The sequence below is a fragment of the Copidosoma floridanum genome, unplaced genomic scaffold, assembly GCF_036245765.1.
Source record: "Copidosoma floridanum isolate Cflo_tuat_1 unplaced genomic scaffold, Cflo_Japanese_pri ptg000046l, whole genome shotgun sequence".
NCBI classification, from domain to species: Eukaryota; Metazoa; Arthropoda; class Insecta; order Hymenoptera; family Encyrtidae; genus Copidosoma; species Copidosoma floridanum.
In genome coordinates this window covers 194,299-209,670 of record NW_028321923.1, presented here as the reverse complement: position 1 = coordinate 209,670, position 15,372 = coordinate 194,299, and the positions used below count along the sequence as shown (strand labels likewise).

The window sequence follows — 15,372 nt, the reverse complement described above, 5'->3', positions numbered from 1 at the left end:
TATGTTCGAGTAATAGAGGGCTGGGGCTATGGGTTGATGGAATAGATAAATTTTTCTGTACAAAAAAAAATTATATATTAAAATATGTATCACGTAAAGTGACAAAAATCTTTAAAAACTTCGACTTGTACGTTTTTCTGGCTATGATGAAAGATCACAAAAGGGGCAACTATAAGGCGTTACGAAATGCAACAGTGTCATTTTTAAAGCGATTTCATGCATCATCGACATTTGGGTTTAAGAAGTGAGATATTGGGCATTCAGTAACAGCTTTTGCTAGTAAATAAAAAATTAATATTATTATAACATAAATATAACAGATAACGTCTATACTTAAAAATGTTGGTGCGAGGACATGGCACAGAAACTGGTTTTTTTAGTAGAAGTTCTTTGGTACAAAACTAGGATTTGGGCAGGGTATGAAAGTGATATTTCTACTCTATTTTCTCAAATATCTTACTGAAGAGTCAAGATATCAGATAGAAACGTTTTTAAAAAAAGCTCTTTAGTTTTACCATAACTGCATGTATTTAAAACAGTCTTTATATAATTTTCTTTGAACATTAAATAAATATCAGAGTATGAATTTAAATGCATTTGAAACTATTAAAGTAAAGGAATAAGAATGATAAATTTAAAGATTTATTTAAAATTAATTGCTTATGAACTTTATAAGTAATCTTTTTACTAACATTTCAGAAAATTTATTTTCTTTTTCATTTTTAAATTAAATGAACAAATTTGAAAAAACTATAACGTTTTAAGGCTTATAAATAATAAAATGTAAGAAGTAGCAAAACAATTAAATTTTTAAGAAATTCGTATTTAAAAAACATACAAAAAATTGTATCTTTTGTATGTTGTGACTAATAGAGCATATACTTCGGAGGCATGCTGGTATACGATGTGAGTTTTTTTTTGTTAAAGGAAAACGGTTAAAAAAAGTTCTTATACAGACAGAAGACCAAGTGCACAAAAACAATCTTCAATTCTTTTTTAACCACAATAAAAATATTTACATAGGAATTCCAATGCATTTTGAGTTCTAAAATAAAAAAAAATGTTAACGCAGTAGCTGAATTCTTAGATTATTTTAAAATAAAATAATTATCAATTTAATTACCAATTTTTAGTACTGTTTTGGAAAATTAGTTTTCTTGAAAACTGCTAAACTTAAATTCTTTTAAAAAAATTATTAAAACATTTTTTATTTAATACTCGATAAAATACAAAAAATAGCAAAACAAAATGATTTTCAAAAAATTTCCTGCAAGAATGGCATAAAAAAACAGTATCCTTCGTAATTAATGAAACATATTGCAAAGACAAGCACCAAAACCATGGGACTTCTTGTGCTTGCCATAGTTAAATGCATACTAGGTAAAAACTCTACTTTTACTGCTGAAATCGCAGTGAACATTTTAAGATAATAAGATTACTAATTAAGAAGAAAGTGATTTTCAAGATCATCATTTTTAAAAAAAAAACTTGCTTCTGAGTGGTACGACACGTTATGTCAAGACAGCGCTGTTTTTATAAAAATTCATTCCTATGGTGCAATTAATGCAGAAAAGAATTTTATTTGTATTTACTAAAAAAATCAGGAAAAAAAAAAAAAAAAAAAAAAAAAGGTAAAATAAAATACAAAAAGTAACAAATAATCCTCATTTACTTAGCCATATAAGGCTAACGAAAGTTTTTGATTAAAAAATTTGCTGCTTTATAATTTTTTTGTGTATAAAGAATACGCCCTGTCATAAAAACTAAATATGATTTCGCCAAGAGTAAAATAAATCTGTTATTGTAAGAGACAGGACTTAGGCAAGTACTTACTTAATGAGTTGGCTCTTGTGATGCAAAAAATGACTTTTGAGAATTCTTTTTAGTAAGCTAAGCACGGCTGAAATTAACTTTCTTGAGATGCTGGAGGTTTCAATACTTCGAACTTCACGGGTCACTTTTCACTGATAAACACTGATTAAACACTGGGCTTCTCCGTCGAACTAGATCGAAAATAGCGAATTGGAGTAATCACTTTGGGTTGAGGTGTTGTCTACCTGACGCACTGTGAGACAGTGTCGTGCTAGCGCTGTACATTTAAGGGCTAAGGGTAAGAAATCATGTTCCCCACTACCAAAATTTTCTGGCCATCGAATAGGAAAAAGTCACGCCCATGAAAAAAGTCAACCCCTTCCTAACTTCCCCTCGTTTTGTTTGTATTTCCGAACATAACAGGAGCCAATCCACATAGGCCAAGTAGCAACGAATCGAGATTATGACAAAATTACAAAACAATGCATAGTTTCCTCAAAGCTCCTTTTCATTTTGTAATTATTATTTACTACCATTAGGTTTTTTAAAACAAACTTTATCATTTTTTAATTTATTTGATCACTAAAGTATGTGAGTAATTAAAGAAATTAGCCAGTGACTAAAATTACTTATAAAACAGCTCAGTTTATTAACACGAGTTTATTGACTAAACGTTTATTTGTTTCATTTTTTTTTTTAAAGAAGTTTATAGCCATCAAGGAGTTATTTATTTATCAAATGGTTTTAAACACCTTTACATTCATATATCTTCAAAAAAACAAAACAATGTCAACCATTAAATTTAGTAATCGATTGTTGTGGTCTCCACTTGAAAAAGACCCTTTTTTTTAATGGTGGTAAAGAAAATAATAGAGACAACAACTCAAAGTTTAGGAATACGATTAGTAAGTAATTCTCTATCACGAAGAAAGGTACAGTGTACTGAAACAGCTGTTACGTTTTTATATTTTTATATAAATAAAAAAGCTAAAATTTTTCAGTAATGAATGTAAAATTGTTTTTTTTTTATTTGCTTTACCATTATTCGTATATTTAAGTAGTTTTCAAACAAATGTCCATGCAATTGGCACTATAATGCATATACATTATTGCGACATGTACCGATATTATTGTTAGTTAATACCATAGTATATTGTATTACTCGTTACTTATTAGCACAGTTTAAATCACATTATAGTAAAATAAGATACTACCTTATCGTTCTACTATTATTATATATAATGAACTGTATATTTACGCTCAAGAAAAATAAGCATTGAGTACTAGTCCAAATTGTTTTATGTTTTTCTTTTGTATAAGTTTGACATGTGCTGGAAGTTAAAGTACCGTCTAGCTTATGTCAAATAAAAAAATATTTCTTTACAAAGCATGAGGATCTCAAGAAATTTAATAAGCTTTTTTGTCATTTTGTCAATCAGCACACACTTTTGTGTACCCATTACACGTGAAATATTTATCGTTCAAGAAAATTTATTATAACAAGAGTAATTGAAAGTTAACGGCCAACCGAATTAAAAACGATGAAAAAACGAATTGATACTTGAATAGCAGATAATTTTATGTACCATACAATTACAGCTGATTACTCTCTTCCTCTAAAATTTTTTATTCCTCTTCATAATCGTAAGTATGACCATTTTTAACTTGCTTTCAGATTTCAGATCCAAAACTTTTCAACCAAAATTTCAGCCGTGCCTGCTACATTTTATAGACATTAATAATTTATGCATTATATTATTTCTTTATAAATTTTCCGTACCAAAATTTTGTTGACGTATAAAGAACCGCAATTTTCAGAAAGTTCTTTTATAAAAACTTTTTTTTAGTTTTGATACGTAAGGGGCAGCCCTTTCAAAACCTTTAGTCTAAGATGTTTTGATATAAATTGAAAAACTGCATTTCATTTTAGACTGATGGCTAAAAATATCTTCAAAGTATAAAAAAATATATGTTGTCTAAAATAAAATTAACAACGTCTTTAACCAACTTGAATAAATAAATATTTAAGACGTGTCGAAAAAATTTTTTAAATATTATCAAAATCACAGCTTTTTTTTTACATATTATGAGTTTTACAGTATTGTTTCTACATTGTGCTTTTTGAGATGTACTTTTTGAAAATTCGTAACAAATGTAACATTTTGGTGATTGATGAAATGAGGTATTTATGAAAAAGTTTGTGCTTTTAGGTTAAACTTCGTACTTTCTTGTATAATGATAGGTTGAGGAAAAGTCAATAATCACGTACAGATTTATGCTTTGAATTAAACCAAGACTATACAAGGTACTTTGAAATCGAAGCCCCAAAGCTCTATAATATTGAATTTCATACAGTAATGTTAATCTGTCCATAATACGTCTATAAACACGAAAAATAGTTGTTGCTGAAGGATAGAAAATAATTACATAATATTTCAACTTGTTGTTTTTCATGACTTCATGATACGTTTTATTACAATATATACCATGTACCATTTGACCTATTTATTAGTATAATCGGTATCTATGAGCCGTTTTTATTGGTCAATTCTTACATATCTACACATCTGCTAATGTAAACTTAATCATTGCAAACGTTATTCAAACTACAACCTTAGAAATTTATAAAAAGTGCCATTAGTAGTCGATTCTAAAAAATAGTACAAAATGCGAAAATATAGCTTTATTCTACGAACTGATTTGCAGGAGTTTCCTTCAATATACCAACCCTTTTTAACCCTGTACTTAAGGACGTTTATGATTACATTCGTCCTTTCTTATGTTTTCTAGAGCTTTTTCCTTTCTATGCCTAAAATTCTTGATAGCTTATCTCAATTTCCCGACATACGACAAAGTAGCTACACTGTTGAATCGAGGAAAAATACTCGAACCCCTTAAATATCATGTGTCAGTACTGATGCTTTCAACAAGCATGACAATTTACTTTTACCACCTTCTACTACGCAGCTCTGCTTATAATATATTTACGATTATCGGTACGTGCGAGGTACGTGTCCTGCAGGTGTTTTTGTTTCACCCTTTTTTTTCCTATAATCTATCCTTTGAATCAGGCACTGCCCCGTTGGTTAGTACATCATTTTATTGATCGAACGCAGTTTTTGGGTTTATTTTGGAAATTAGAAATGACAAGTGATTTGTGGGTGTATATGCATTTTATATTTAACAGTAACGTTGCCATGTTTGGACAAGTACGAGGCCGTTTCTCGGGCAACGAAAAACTACATAAATTAAAATTTTATATTTACCACAAGCTTAAAATAAGTAATAAAACACCTGTACATGATGCACGATACACACTGACTAAAGTTGGAAAGAATATTCTCTGTTACGATTACAATGTTTATTTAACTTTTTGTGCTGTACAAATGTGATTGTGTACAGAGTTACATGTACACAAATTATTGTATTATTTAACTATCAGAAACACTTGAAGTTCTCTAAATAATTAAATAGTTTAAAAACACTGTAACACAACTGTAATCGGCACCTGATTGATAACATAACTTTCAGATTTTTACATTGTCATACTATGTATTGAACTGATATTTTTAATTTCTATAATAAGAATATAAGAAGCGAGTAGTATCTGTTCTTTTTAGATAACACGTGTTTGTACAAGAATTCAATAGTTTGACTAAAGCTTCAAGATTATGTTTACAGTTTTTTATTTATATTGTACAATTAAGTTATCAACGAGTTAATACACTGTCTCTCTTAATACCGCTTTCTATTGGTTAATACTTTGTTTTAGTAAAATTTTAAAAATGATAACAAGGTAATTAAAGTATTAAAAACAATTAACTTTGAATTAAAAAAAAAAATTGTCCATTAGACCATTGCACATTATTCTCTTCCTACTGCAATAGCGATTGACGAATTTGAAAATTAAATTTAAAGCGTGCATTTTCAGTTGTATTTTCGAGCTTTATCGAAGTTGTTATCATATTTTTTAACTGATGTAAACATCAGATTGTAAAAGTATACGTATACTTATTTTTTTTTTTTTTGTAAAAATTTCTGTTAATTTGTTGAACAAATGTTAGTCACCTTTACAATATTTTTTACCGATTCAGAAAGAGAACAAACAATCGTAGTAGTCAAAAGCTTTACTGGCCATCATCTTTTATGAAAGCCCTCAGAATTTAAGATTAGACGCTTTACGATTACGTTCTTTCCATGAATTGTTCGATAAGCTTATTTAAAACTTTCCTCATTAACTTACATAAAAATTTACTTGATGCTCATTTCTATTGCATCGTTAATGAGATATGAAATATTAAACCTAAATATATCGTGATATCCTAGTTGTTATAACAAATTTAACAATTTCAAAAATAACGAGTATATTTAGTTTAGTTAAATCTTGGTAATATAATAGTTTTTTTTTTCAACTCAGCGGTATTTCTACCTAAAACCAACAAATATTATTACAAAAGATAATTCACTACAAACTATGATGAGAAATACCAGCTTTCATTTTTGTTTTTTTGCATATAAAAATAACACTCCTATAATATTTTGAATTAAATTATGAGTCCGGGGAGAACAGGTTGTAGATAATTTTAAACTAACTGGTAATACGTACAAAAGCTGATTTAATATTTGTATTTCTAAATTTTTTCTAAAATGTCATTAACATTTGAAAAGTTACATTGAAAAATATCATTTAGCAAATATCTTCATTTAAAGGACTCTTTCAAAATCCTAAATAACTATAGAATCGACATTGAACGAATTTTATCACACAAGAACATGAGTATTATTCAGGATTTTTTTGAATAAAATTGAAAAAAAATTATCGTATTTTTCTATGCCTACTTAAACTTCTGTAAAATTCTTTGCGTACCACGAAAACTATTTCATCAAATAAGCCATCGTTTATGTCACAGGTTTTCAATATCAATACTACAGTACAAAGTAAATAATATATTTAGATATCCCCGAAATCGTGACTACCACCACCAACATAACACCAAACTAATCGAACACTAAAAGAACCGTGTTGCTCCTACCAATTACGACGTTTTGTGAGGACACGTATCCACTCGAAGCAATAATACAAGCTACTTTTTCTCCTACTCTCCAAAGTCTACAGCCAATCTACTTGGACTGACGAGCTTTTTTCCCCTACCCTTTTTTCGTTAACGAAAGCTCGACCAAGCGCTTTTTTTCCTCTATACCAACAAGTTTTTAATATTTTTGGCATTTCCTAATATTTTATTTACGAGTCGTCAAACTATGTATTGATCTAGCGTGTGTAGTATATCAATGTGTTTACAATGGAGAGATTTTGTTGTAGATGGTTTATAGAAAAAGAGCGTTTAGTAAAGACAGATAGAAATACCTACGCGTTATGGCATATGTTCCAATTCTGTTTGCACTATTGGGTATTACTTATGATACGAAAGGATAATTATTGTTAAATAATAAATTAATCGATGACTCAATGCTTCAAACTTTTACGAAATATAGGACAAATACGTAGGAGATAAAAAAGCTTTTAGAAAAATAAGAAGTTTCTAATTTGTATTATGACTTCGAAGTTGTTTAGAATTTTAAGTAGCCATTAAATGATTTTTAATAATGATAATGGTGACTTTCTTACTATTTTTTTACAAGTACACGTTCAAATTTCGTAAAAACGGTGTACCTTCTTTTTGACAAGTCAGAAATCTAGATTGATTTTAATTTGGAATTATTGATGGTGAAATCAAAGTTTTTCGCTTAAAAAGCTAGTCCTAAAGGTCTGGTGTGTTTGCCTTGTCTAAATAAACATTAAAAGCGAAGCTTTTTTTTATCCCTAGAGTAAATTAAATGTTGAAATATTTTTAAAAACTTTCAAGGGAAGGAGCTGCATAAAGGTCCCTTAAAAAAAGACATGTACTGGTCAGCACGTAGAAAAAAGATTAAAACACTTTACTTTAATAAAATTCTTACACAAATATTTGAAAAATACAAAGTTATTTTTTTATAGATAAAATTTGTGGTAAATATAATGGCATTTGCATTTTTGTTTATTATTGTGAAAAAGCTTAAAATATTCGATGGTGAAGTTTTCTCAACGTAACTTACAGAGAACTGTACTTCGAGACGTTATATATTAGCTGTTGTCGAACTGTAACAGTATGGTCTGTTACCAAAAGTATAAATATTTTCAAAATAAATCTTTTTAATTTCATTTACAAAAACGTAGGTTATTGTGGAAAAGTGGAAAATTTTGCGTTTCAAGTCAGCAGCTACAAAAGTCTTTGTATCAAGTGAATGTAAAAAATACACGCTGTCGTCTCGTACTTGATGATGTCACCCGTATTGACCAACGGTTCTAGTATTCTAGAATATCCGTATAGAACAGAATTTGACATTGTTAAAATGGAACGTAGAGACGAAATTTTATCAGCACTTTAAAGATATCATTTTGGTAGATTTTCTTTTTGTATCCAAACAAGGTTCTTCTTGCAAAGTAACATCATTAAATAATCGTATATAGTTACTTTTTCATCTTATTTGCAAACATTTGCTTTGGTTGGTCCTAGTTTTTATAAAAAACTAAGGATTCTATTACAAAGAGGCAACCTTAGGCCATCGAAGCAACTCCTTACCTAGCTCTACTCAACTATGGCGAAACATTTTTTCCTTTCTTTTTTTACACGTACCATACAAACACCCAGTTATCGATCTCTTTCGCCAAGCAGATAAAGCTCCTTCTAGTCTCTTGCAATGTTATCTTTGGAGAATCGAGTTAATGTACGTCCAGTAAAACAGTATCTTCATCAAAAGATAACATTTCTTGTTGATAAAGCTGTTTCAAGGAATTTTGTAAATGAATTCAGTAGCATAGAACATCTATAACCACTATGCTCAGAAGGCTTTTGGTCAAGTTGACGAGTTTAACGAGATTTCCCTTTATTTCGATACTCACGCGTACGTGACGAGATTCCATGGTCTCTCTTTACACACAAACCTTCAAAGAGTGATTATTAAACGTACCAAATGAATTCACGTCACATAAGCTTTTAGTTTAAAAAATAAGGTTTTATTAAACATCATAAACAAAGAGACAATTTAATTAGACATTTTTCTACAACAAAGAATGTAGCTAAGCGCACACTAGCGTATTTCATTAAAAAAGTTAGCCACAGAAATTTTTAGTAGGCTAGATAACAGGTATTAATTATGAACGATAGTGATGTCATGCACACGACACGTACAATAGTAATACTAGAAACCACTTCGTTGTTCATCAGTGTCTCGTGGGACTTAACTCATCTAGCACCTACGCAGTTACATAATAGTGTTTGTAAGAAAATGTCTGAAGATAAGAATGAGAAGGAATTAGAACTCATAGAGCAAAATCAAAAGAGATTAAGGAGTCAACGTGTTCTTCTGCCCGTGGGGCTCATCTAAATAGATCTTCCAGCAACGTCACTGAAGAGTCAAGGCAGTTGGACTTGAAACATAGCAAAGTTTCCATAATTAAATTTCTCTAAGATTTTTTCTCAAAACTAAAAAAAATTGTCGTTTCATAAAAGAAGCTCCACCAAAAGAAGTTGGATTGCACTAAATCGGATAACAACACAATTGAGGTCATTGTGAGTATCAAAAAATTTTTCGTTGTCTTTTTTTTCATGTATTATTTAAACGTTTCATGTTTTGCATGGGTTCTCTTCAAATTAAGAAAAAGAAGTCAATAAGGTTTTTTTTTTACATTCTAGGAGAAGAAAAAATGTTTAACTGTCAAAACTCTTGTAATAAAGTGTAATTTATGTGCATAAATTGCATCTCATCAAAAACCACTAGGCAGACAAATAAAGCCTTAAAGAATGTTTAATAAAAAACGACTAAGACAAAATTTATTGGTATCACTTTATGTTATGATCAGAAAACATAAAATAATGGTCTTGAGACATAATCGTACCAGCTTTTTTTTTTTGTAAGACAAATTATGTAAGTCAATCGGAATTTTTCTTTGAATTTCACTTATAACTTGTTTGTGGATCATAGTATTGCAAACGTAACTGCAGATAATTCGTTTGTTATTTAATAATGTATTGATCAGTACTACTAAGATATATATATATATGTATATATATATATATAAATAAGATGTATTGATTCTTCTTTTCGAAAAGTGGTAAATCAAGAAATGTGTAGGAATCTTTATCTTAAACTTTAAGTTTGCAACGTGAATAACTTAAAAATTTTTTAATAAAATTTTTAAAAATTGTCAATTCAATACTTCTAATAGAAATTTTTAAAATTGTTATAACTCTGTCTTACATTTTATAGTATTTGCGACGAATTTTACTTGATATAGTATATTAGCATACAAATTGGAAAAAGTAACTACAAAAACATGTTTTTAACGATAACTATCAATAATTACGTGTTGATTACGATTTTTTATATTTAAACTTTTTTTCAGCTTATAAAACTTTTTCCATTCCTGTATAATATGTCTTGTTATTTATGAGAAGTAGCAATCATTACATGTATTTACAATAACTAATGACAAAATAATAGTAATTATACTTGAATACTTTGATGTGCTGCGCATTTGGGAGTCTGATCGTTGAAAAAAAAAACTTACATCATTTTATAAACCCAACAAATCCATGTTATAGTAGATGACTACATTTTTCATAACATTTGATGTATAATAACCTTCGTCTAAAACAAACATGTCTAACCGTTTATCATATTATGTGAAACGAATGCGTAAGCAGCAAAGAACATTTCACATTTTTTGGTTTTTTTTTCTAAATCAGAACGTATTTATTGTCGCTACTACTAATATAATATATGTCTCCGTATAAGAAATTATTAAAAGCACTTTTTAAAATGTCACTTTTAACAATTTTTATTGTCTTGTGCTCTTTTCTCTAAGTTGTTCCTATTATGTCCTTATCCTTATCTTTACTTGTGTTAGCACTTATAAATCGTCTACTTTTAATGTAAAACAGATTGTAAGCTCAGTATAAAGATATTCTGAGCTTGTTTAGTGATGTACGTATGTGTTTATGCGATATAATTTTTATTTTAATACAATTATCAATATGCAAGATTTGTCTTTTGCGCCCATGCCCTCCCCTACCCCTCTTTCTGCTCAAAGAAGAGGGAGCTGCTGCTCGCTTGGTCTCTGCCGGTGCGAGCGTACTGATTGATCGAGTGGAACCAACGTGTGTGCACGCCTCGACCTCCTGCTTCGCTGGGGACTCTCGAACCGGACCTCCACGTCGATCTGCCTACTCTAAAATATCTGTTACGGCTGATCTGCCGATCTGGTATTTACTCGACGTCCTAATAAAGAATAATTCAAACATTGGTCCTTCGAGCCGGATAGCGTGACTGGGACAGACAACCGCCAGAACCTCATCGAGCCCAGGATGGCCAGGACCACGGTGCTACGCAAAGCAATGTAAGTAGGACGATGTGAGATGCGATCATGCGAAAATACATTCTCTACGTCCGAGAACGTATCGAGACATTGGGCCTCTGTTGCAAGTGATGCAATCGTGCAGAGCCGCGCCACGTGGTAAAGCGATTTGAGGTTATAATAGTCTTAACAAGATGTGACAGGTGAGAGACGCCCCACCGCGACTGCCGTGCAGTCCGCGTCGTGGACCTCGCGTGCGACCGCGATTACTCAGTCAGTGAGGCTGTCGAGAGGTTTTTGGTTGCAGATGTTTAAACCGCGGGATTTACTAGTTCACATCATCCTGCGGCTGGTCAGGTCGACAGATTCATTTGCGATTCCTCACGCCCTTTTTCTTAATATTCTACGTAGACTTATTTGGCACGCACGATTGCACCACAAGTAACAAGGCGCCCTTTAAGAGACAAGCGTCGAGCTCAGCGCGTGACTAATTAACAGGGATAACGAAGGCTGGCCCTCGTTGCTGGAAACGCAGCAAGCCCTGCTAGAGGTTCTCGCGGAATTCACTCAATCCACCAAGAGCGTTGAAGTATGGAGCATGGGTCTCGTCGACGCCAGGTTCGAGCTACTCGCTGATTATTGGAATGACTTCCAAGCCAATCATAAGGATCTGATTCAGGGCGCACCTGTGGACAAAGTTGCCTCCTTGAGAGCCCTGTACAGGTCCGCAGAGGGATACTACCTCGACGCTAAGGCGTGCCTGTATGACGCTAGGAGTCGGCTGTTTCCGACCATGCCAGGAGGTGGTGGCCAGTTACCACTCCCCGGACCGCTCCCTGGACCGCACTCGGGCCCTCGCCTGCCGAGCATCAATATCCCGCTCTTCTCTGGCCGTCGCAAAGATTGGCAGTCTATCCGCGACCTGTTCCAGACGCTCATTCACCAGGATGCTCGGCTCACCGACGTCGAGAGGCTTTACTACCTAAAGGCAAACGTGCAGGGTGAGGCAAAAGCAGTTCTGGACACCTTGCAGCTCGTTGGCTCCAATTATTCCACGGCCTGGAGTTTTCTTGTCTCGTAGTTCAAGCATCGCCGCCTCCTTGTGCAGTACCACGTCATGGCACTTCAAACGCTCAAGCCTCTGCGCGAGGAGTTCGCTGCTGGTCTGCAGGGCTTGCTCGATGCCTTAAAAAAGCACTCAGTGATCAACTGCGAGCGCTCAATCAGACGGTGGAACATTGGGATGTATGGATGGTCTCTTTTGCCTCGACCGCCATGGACCCCTCGACTCGGAAAGCCTGGGAAGACGAGCTCGAGAAGTTGGAGGCAGCCAGCTCTGCACAAGGGGAAGCGGCCTCCTTCGCCACTTTGTCCAGCTTTCTGCGGAGGCGCGGCCGCTCACTGACTTCAATGGAAGCCTCGCGCCCTTCCCGATCGACGAACGATTTTGTACGCTCGACCGGCAGTCGCCCTCCCGTGCCGACGCCACTCAGCCGCAACCACCGATCTTTAGCCACCCACGCAGTCAACGATGACTGCCCTGCTTGCCACGCGCCGCACTACGTAGGTCACTGCAGCCGTTTCCTGGAACTGGTCGCGCTTGGGCGAAGGGGTTTCGTCGCTCAGCACAAGCTGTGCTTTAACTGCCTGAAGCTGGGCCACATGGCAACTGTCTGCCCTTCCCAAGGCGTATGCCAATATTGCAAGGCACGGCATTACAGCCTCATCCATAATGGCGGTCGCAAGCGCAGGGCCGCGCCCGACCCAGCACCAGCTGAGGCAAAGCAGTGTCTCTTTACCTCAGACTCCAAGGACGGGATCGACGCGGCAGCTGCTTTACCGTTGTGACTAGCCGTCTTGTCCACGCTCAAGGTTCAGCTCATGGGCCCGGGGGGGCGGACAGTCACAGCAAGAGCACTCGTCGACGCTTGTTTGGAGATTTCAATCACGTCCACTGCACTTGCTCGAAAGCTTGGTGCCAGTCCCGAGCCAGCTGTCACGAGCATCACTGGCGTCAGAGGCGCTGTCTTTATGCGCTGCTACGAATGGTTGCCAAGGAATATGCTGTGAGCGTTGAGCACTGTCACGCCTGGAGCAACTCTCAGATCGTGCTTCACTGGCTTCGATCATCGGAGCCGACAAACAACTCATTGATCGACAATTACGTGGCTCACATCCAGGAGCTTCTGCCCTCCCACGTATGGAGATATGTTCCGACGGACTCTAATCCAGCAGATGTGGCGTCCTGGGGCACGGATCTGTTCACGCTTCAGCAAATGCGTGCTTGGTGGGAAGGCCCTTCTTGGCTCGCGGGCCCTCTTGACTTGTGGCCAGCCGAAAACGCAAAGTTGCCTAGCTCCCGCAACCCAGTTACCGACAGCGCCCTCCAATATTGTTGTGCTGTTCAATGCACTACGCAAAATCTGCTAGAGAAGTTCTCAGACCTTGGCCGTCTTCTACGCTTCCTTGCTCGACTGCGTCGCTGGATCCGTCGTCGGTTACGTCGAGATCCCGCTCCCTCGCCTTTCGCCCTTCTGACGACGATTGAGCTGCGCGATGCCTACCTCGCCTGCGTCCGCCTCAGCCAGCGACAATTCTTCGCGCTAGAGATTGCGAGCTTGCAAAAGGGCAACCGTGTCCCTGCGAAAAATCCACTGCTGTCTCTAGACCCGATCTTCTCCGATGACGTCCTTCGAGTTGGAGGTCGTCTCCAACATTCTGCGCTCACCTTTGATGAGCAGCATCCGCCAATCATCGACATCCGATGCAGCCTCGCTCGGCTCATTATCCAGTGGGCTTATGCTCGTGCTCTATACGGAGGAATCAGAGTCACCAGCGCCTATGTGGCTCGCAAGGCCTGGATTGTTGGCGGGCGGCGGCGAATCAAAAGCATTCTCCAGGGATGCGTGGTCTGCGCACGACTGCAGGTGCAGCCTGCCACTCAACACATGGCACCTCTTCCGGCCGCACGGGTAACTCCTGCTCGAGCTTTCTCTCGCACTGGAGTTGACTACGCTGGCCCATTCAACATTTTGTCTGCTAAGGGCCGAGGCATCCGCACAAGCAAGGGCTACGTCGCGATCTTCGTCTGCATGACCACCAAGGATTCACACCTTGAGCCCGTTGGTGATCTCTTCACCGAGTCATTCATTGGAGCGCTCACAAGATTTTGCGCCAGGCGCGGTCGGCCCTTAGAGATCTGGAGTGATAACGCCACCTGCTTCCACGCCGCAGACCGTGAAATGCGCGAGGCTCTCCAGGATGCCGAAATAAAGTGGGAGCGTGTTGCTGGCTCACTGGCTGAACAAGGCGTCACGTGACACTTCATTCCTCCACGAGCGCCCCACTTCGGCAGACTATGGGAGGCCGGTGTCAAAGCAATGAAACATCATCTCCGTCCTTGGACCGCCCAACCTCACCTACGAGGAGTTTTCCACAGTTTTGGCCAGCATCGAGGTGGTCCTCAATAGCCGCCCTCTCACTGCATTCACCAGAGGCTTAGATGATCTGGACATCCTCACCCCTGGATACTTCCTCGTCGGTGGCCCGCTAAATTCTGTGCTTGAGGCCAGTACCCCGCCCGAGAAGCTCGATCGCCTAAGCCACTGGAAGCTGGTCCGGGGAATCCGAGACCAGTTCTGGAGCCGCTGGAGCCGCGAATACTTGAACACGCTCCAACAACGACCCAAGTGGAAGGTCCCACGTCGTAATTTTCAGGTTGATGACGTCGTCGCCGTGGTGGACGCCACGCTCCTCCAGTCTAGCGGCACGTGGCCGCTTGATCGCATCATCTCGGTTCATTCCAGACCCGACAGGCTCGTTCGCGCCGCCACCATCCAGACCGCCACTGGTAAATACACTTGTCCCATCAGCAAGCTCTCTCTACTGCCCGTCCGATCGCCTAGTGCCGGCGACGCTGCCTCCAAAGACCCTGTGGCCGAATCTGACCCAGGTACGGCGGGCGGAGACTGAGATCGTTCACGGAACGAGGCGGGCGGGTTGTGCAAGATTTGTCTTGCGCGCCCATGCCCTTCGCTCCCCCTCTTTCTGCTTAAAGAAGAGGGAGCTGCTGCTCGCTTGGTCTCTGCCGGCACGAGCGAACTGATTTTTTCGAGAGGAACAAAAACGTGTGTGCACGCCTCGACCTCCTGCTTCGCTGGGGACTC

General features: G+C 37.0%; 1 protein-coding gene across 1 annotated transcript; it reads left to right on the top strand.

Moving 5' to 3' along the window:
• Nucleotides 1-13,251: 13,251 nt before the first annotated feature.
• Nucleotides 13,252-14,526, top strand: LOC149373067 (uncharacterized). Its single transcript, XM_089597976.1, has one exon. It carries the CDS (start codon nt 13,252-13,254, stop codon nt 14,524-14,526), a length of 1,275 nt encoding a protein of 424 aa, XP_089454102.1.
• The last annotated feature ends 846 nt before the right edge of the window (nt 14,527-15,372 follow it).

Excerpts from the sequence above, each read along its gene's own strand:
- LOC149373067 (XM_089597976.1), top strand. The coding sequence starts at position 13,252 with ATGGTTGCCAAGGAATATGCTGTGAGCGTTGAGCACTGTCACGCCTGG.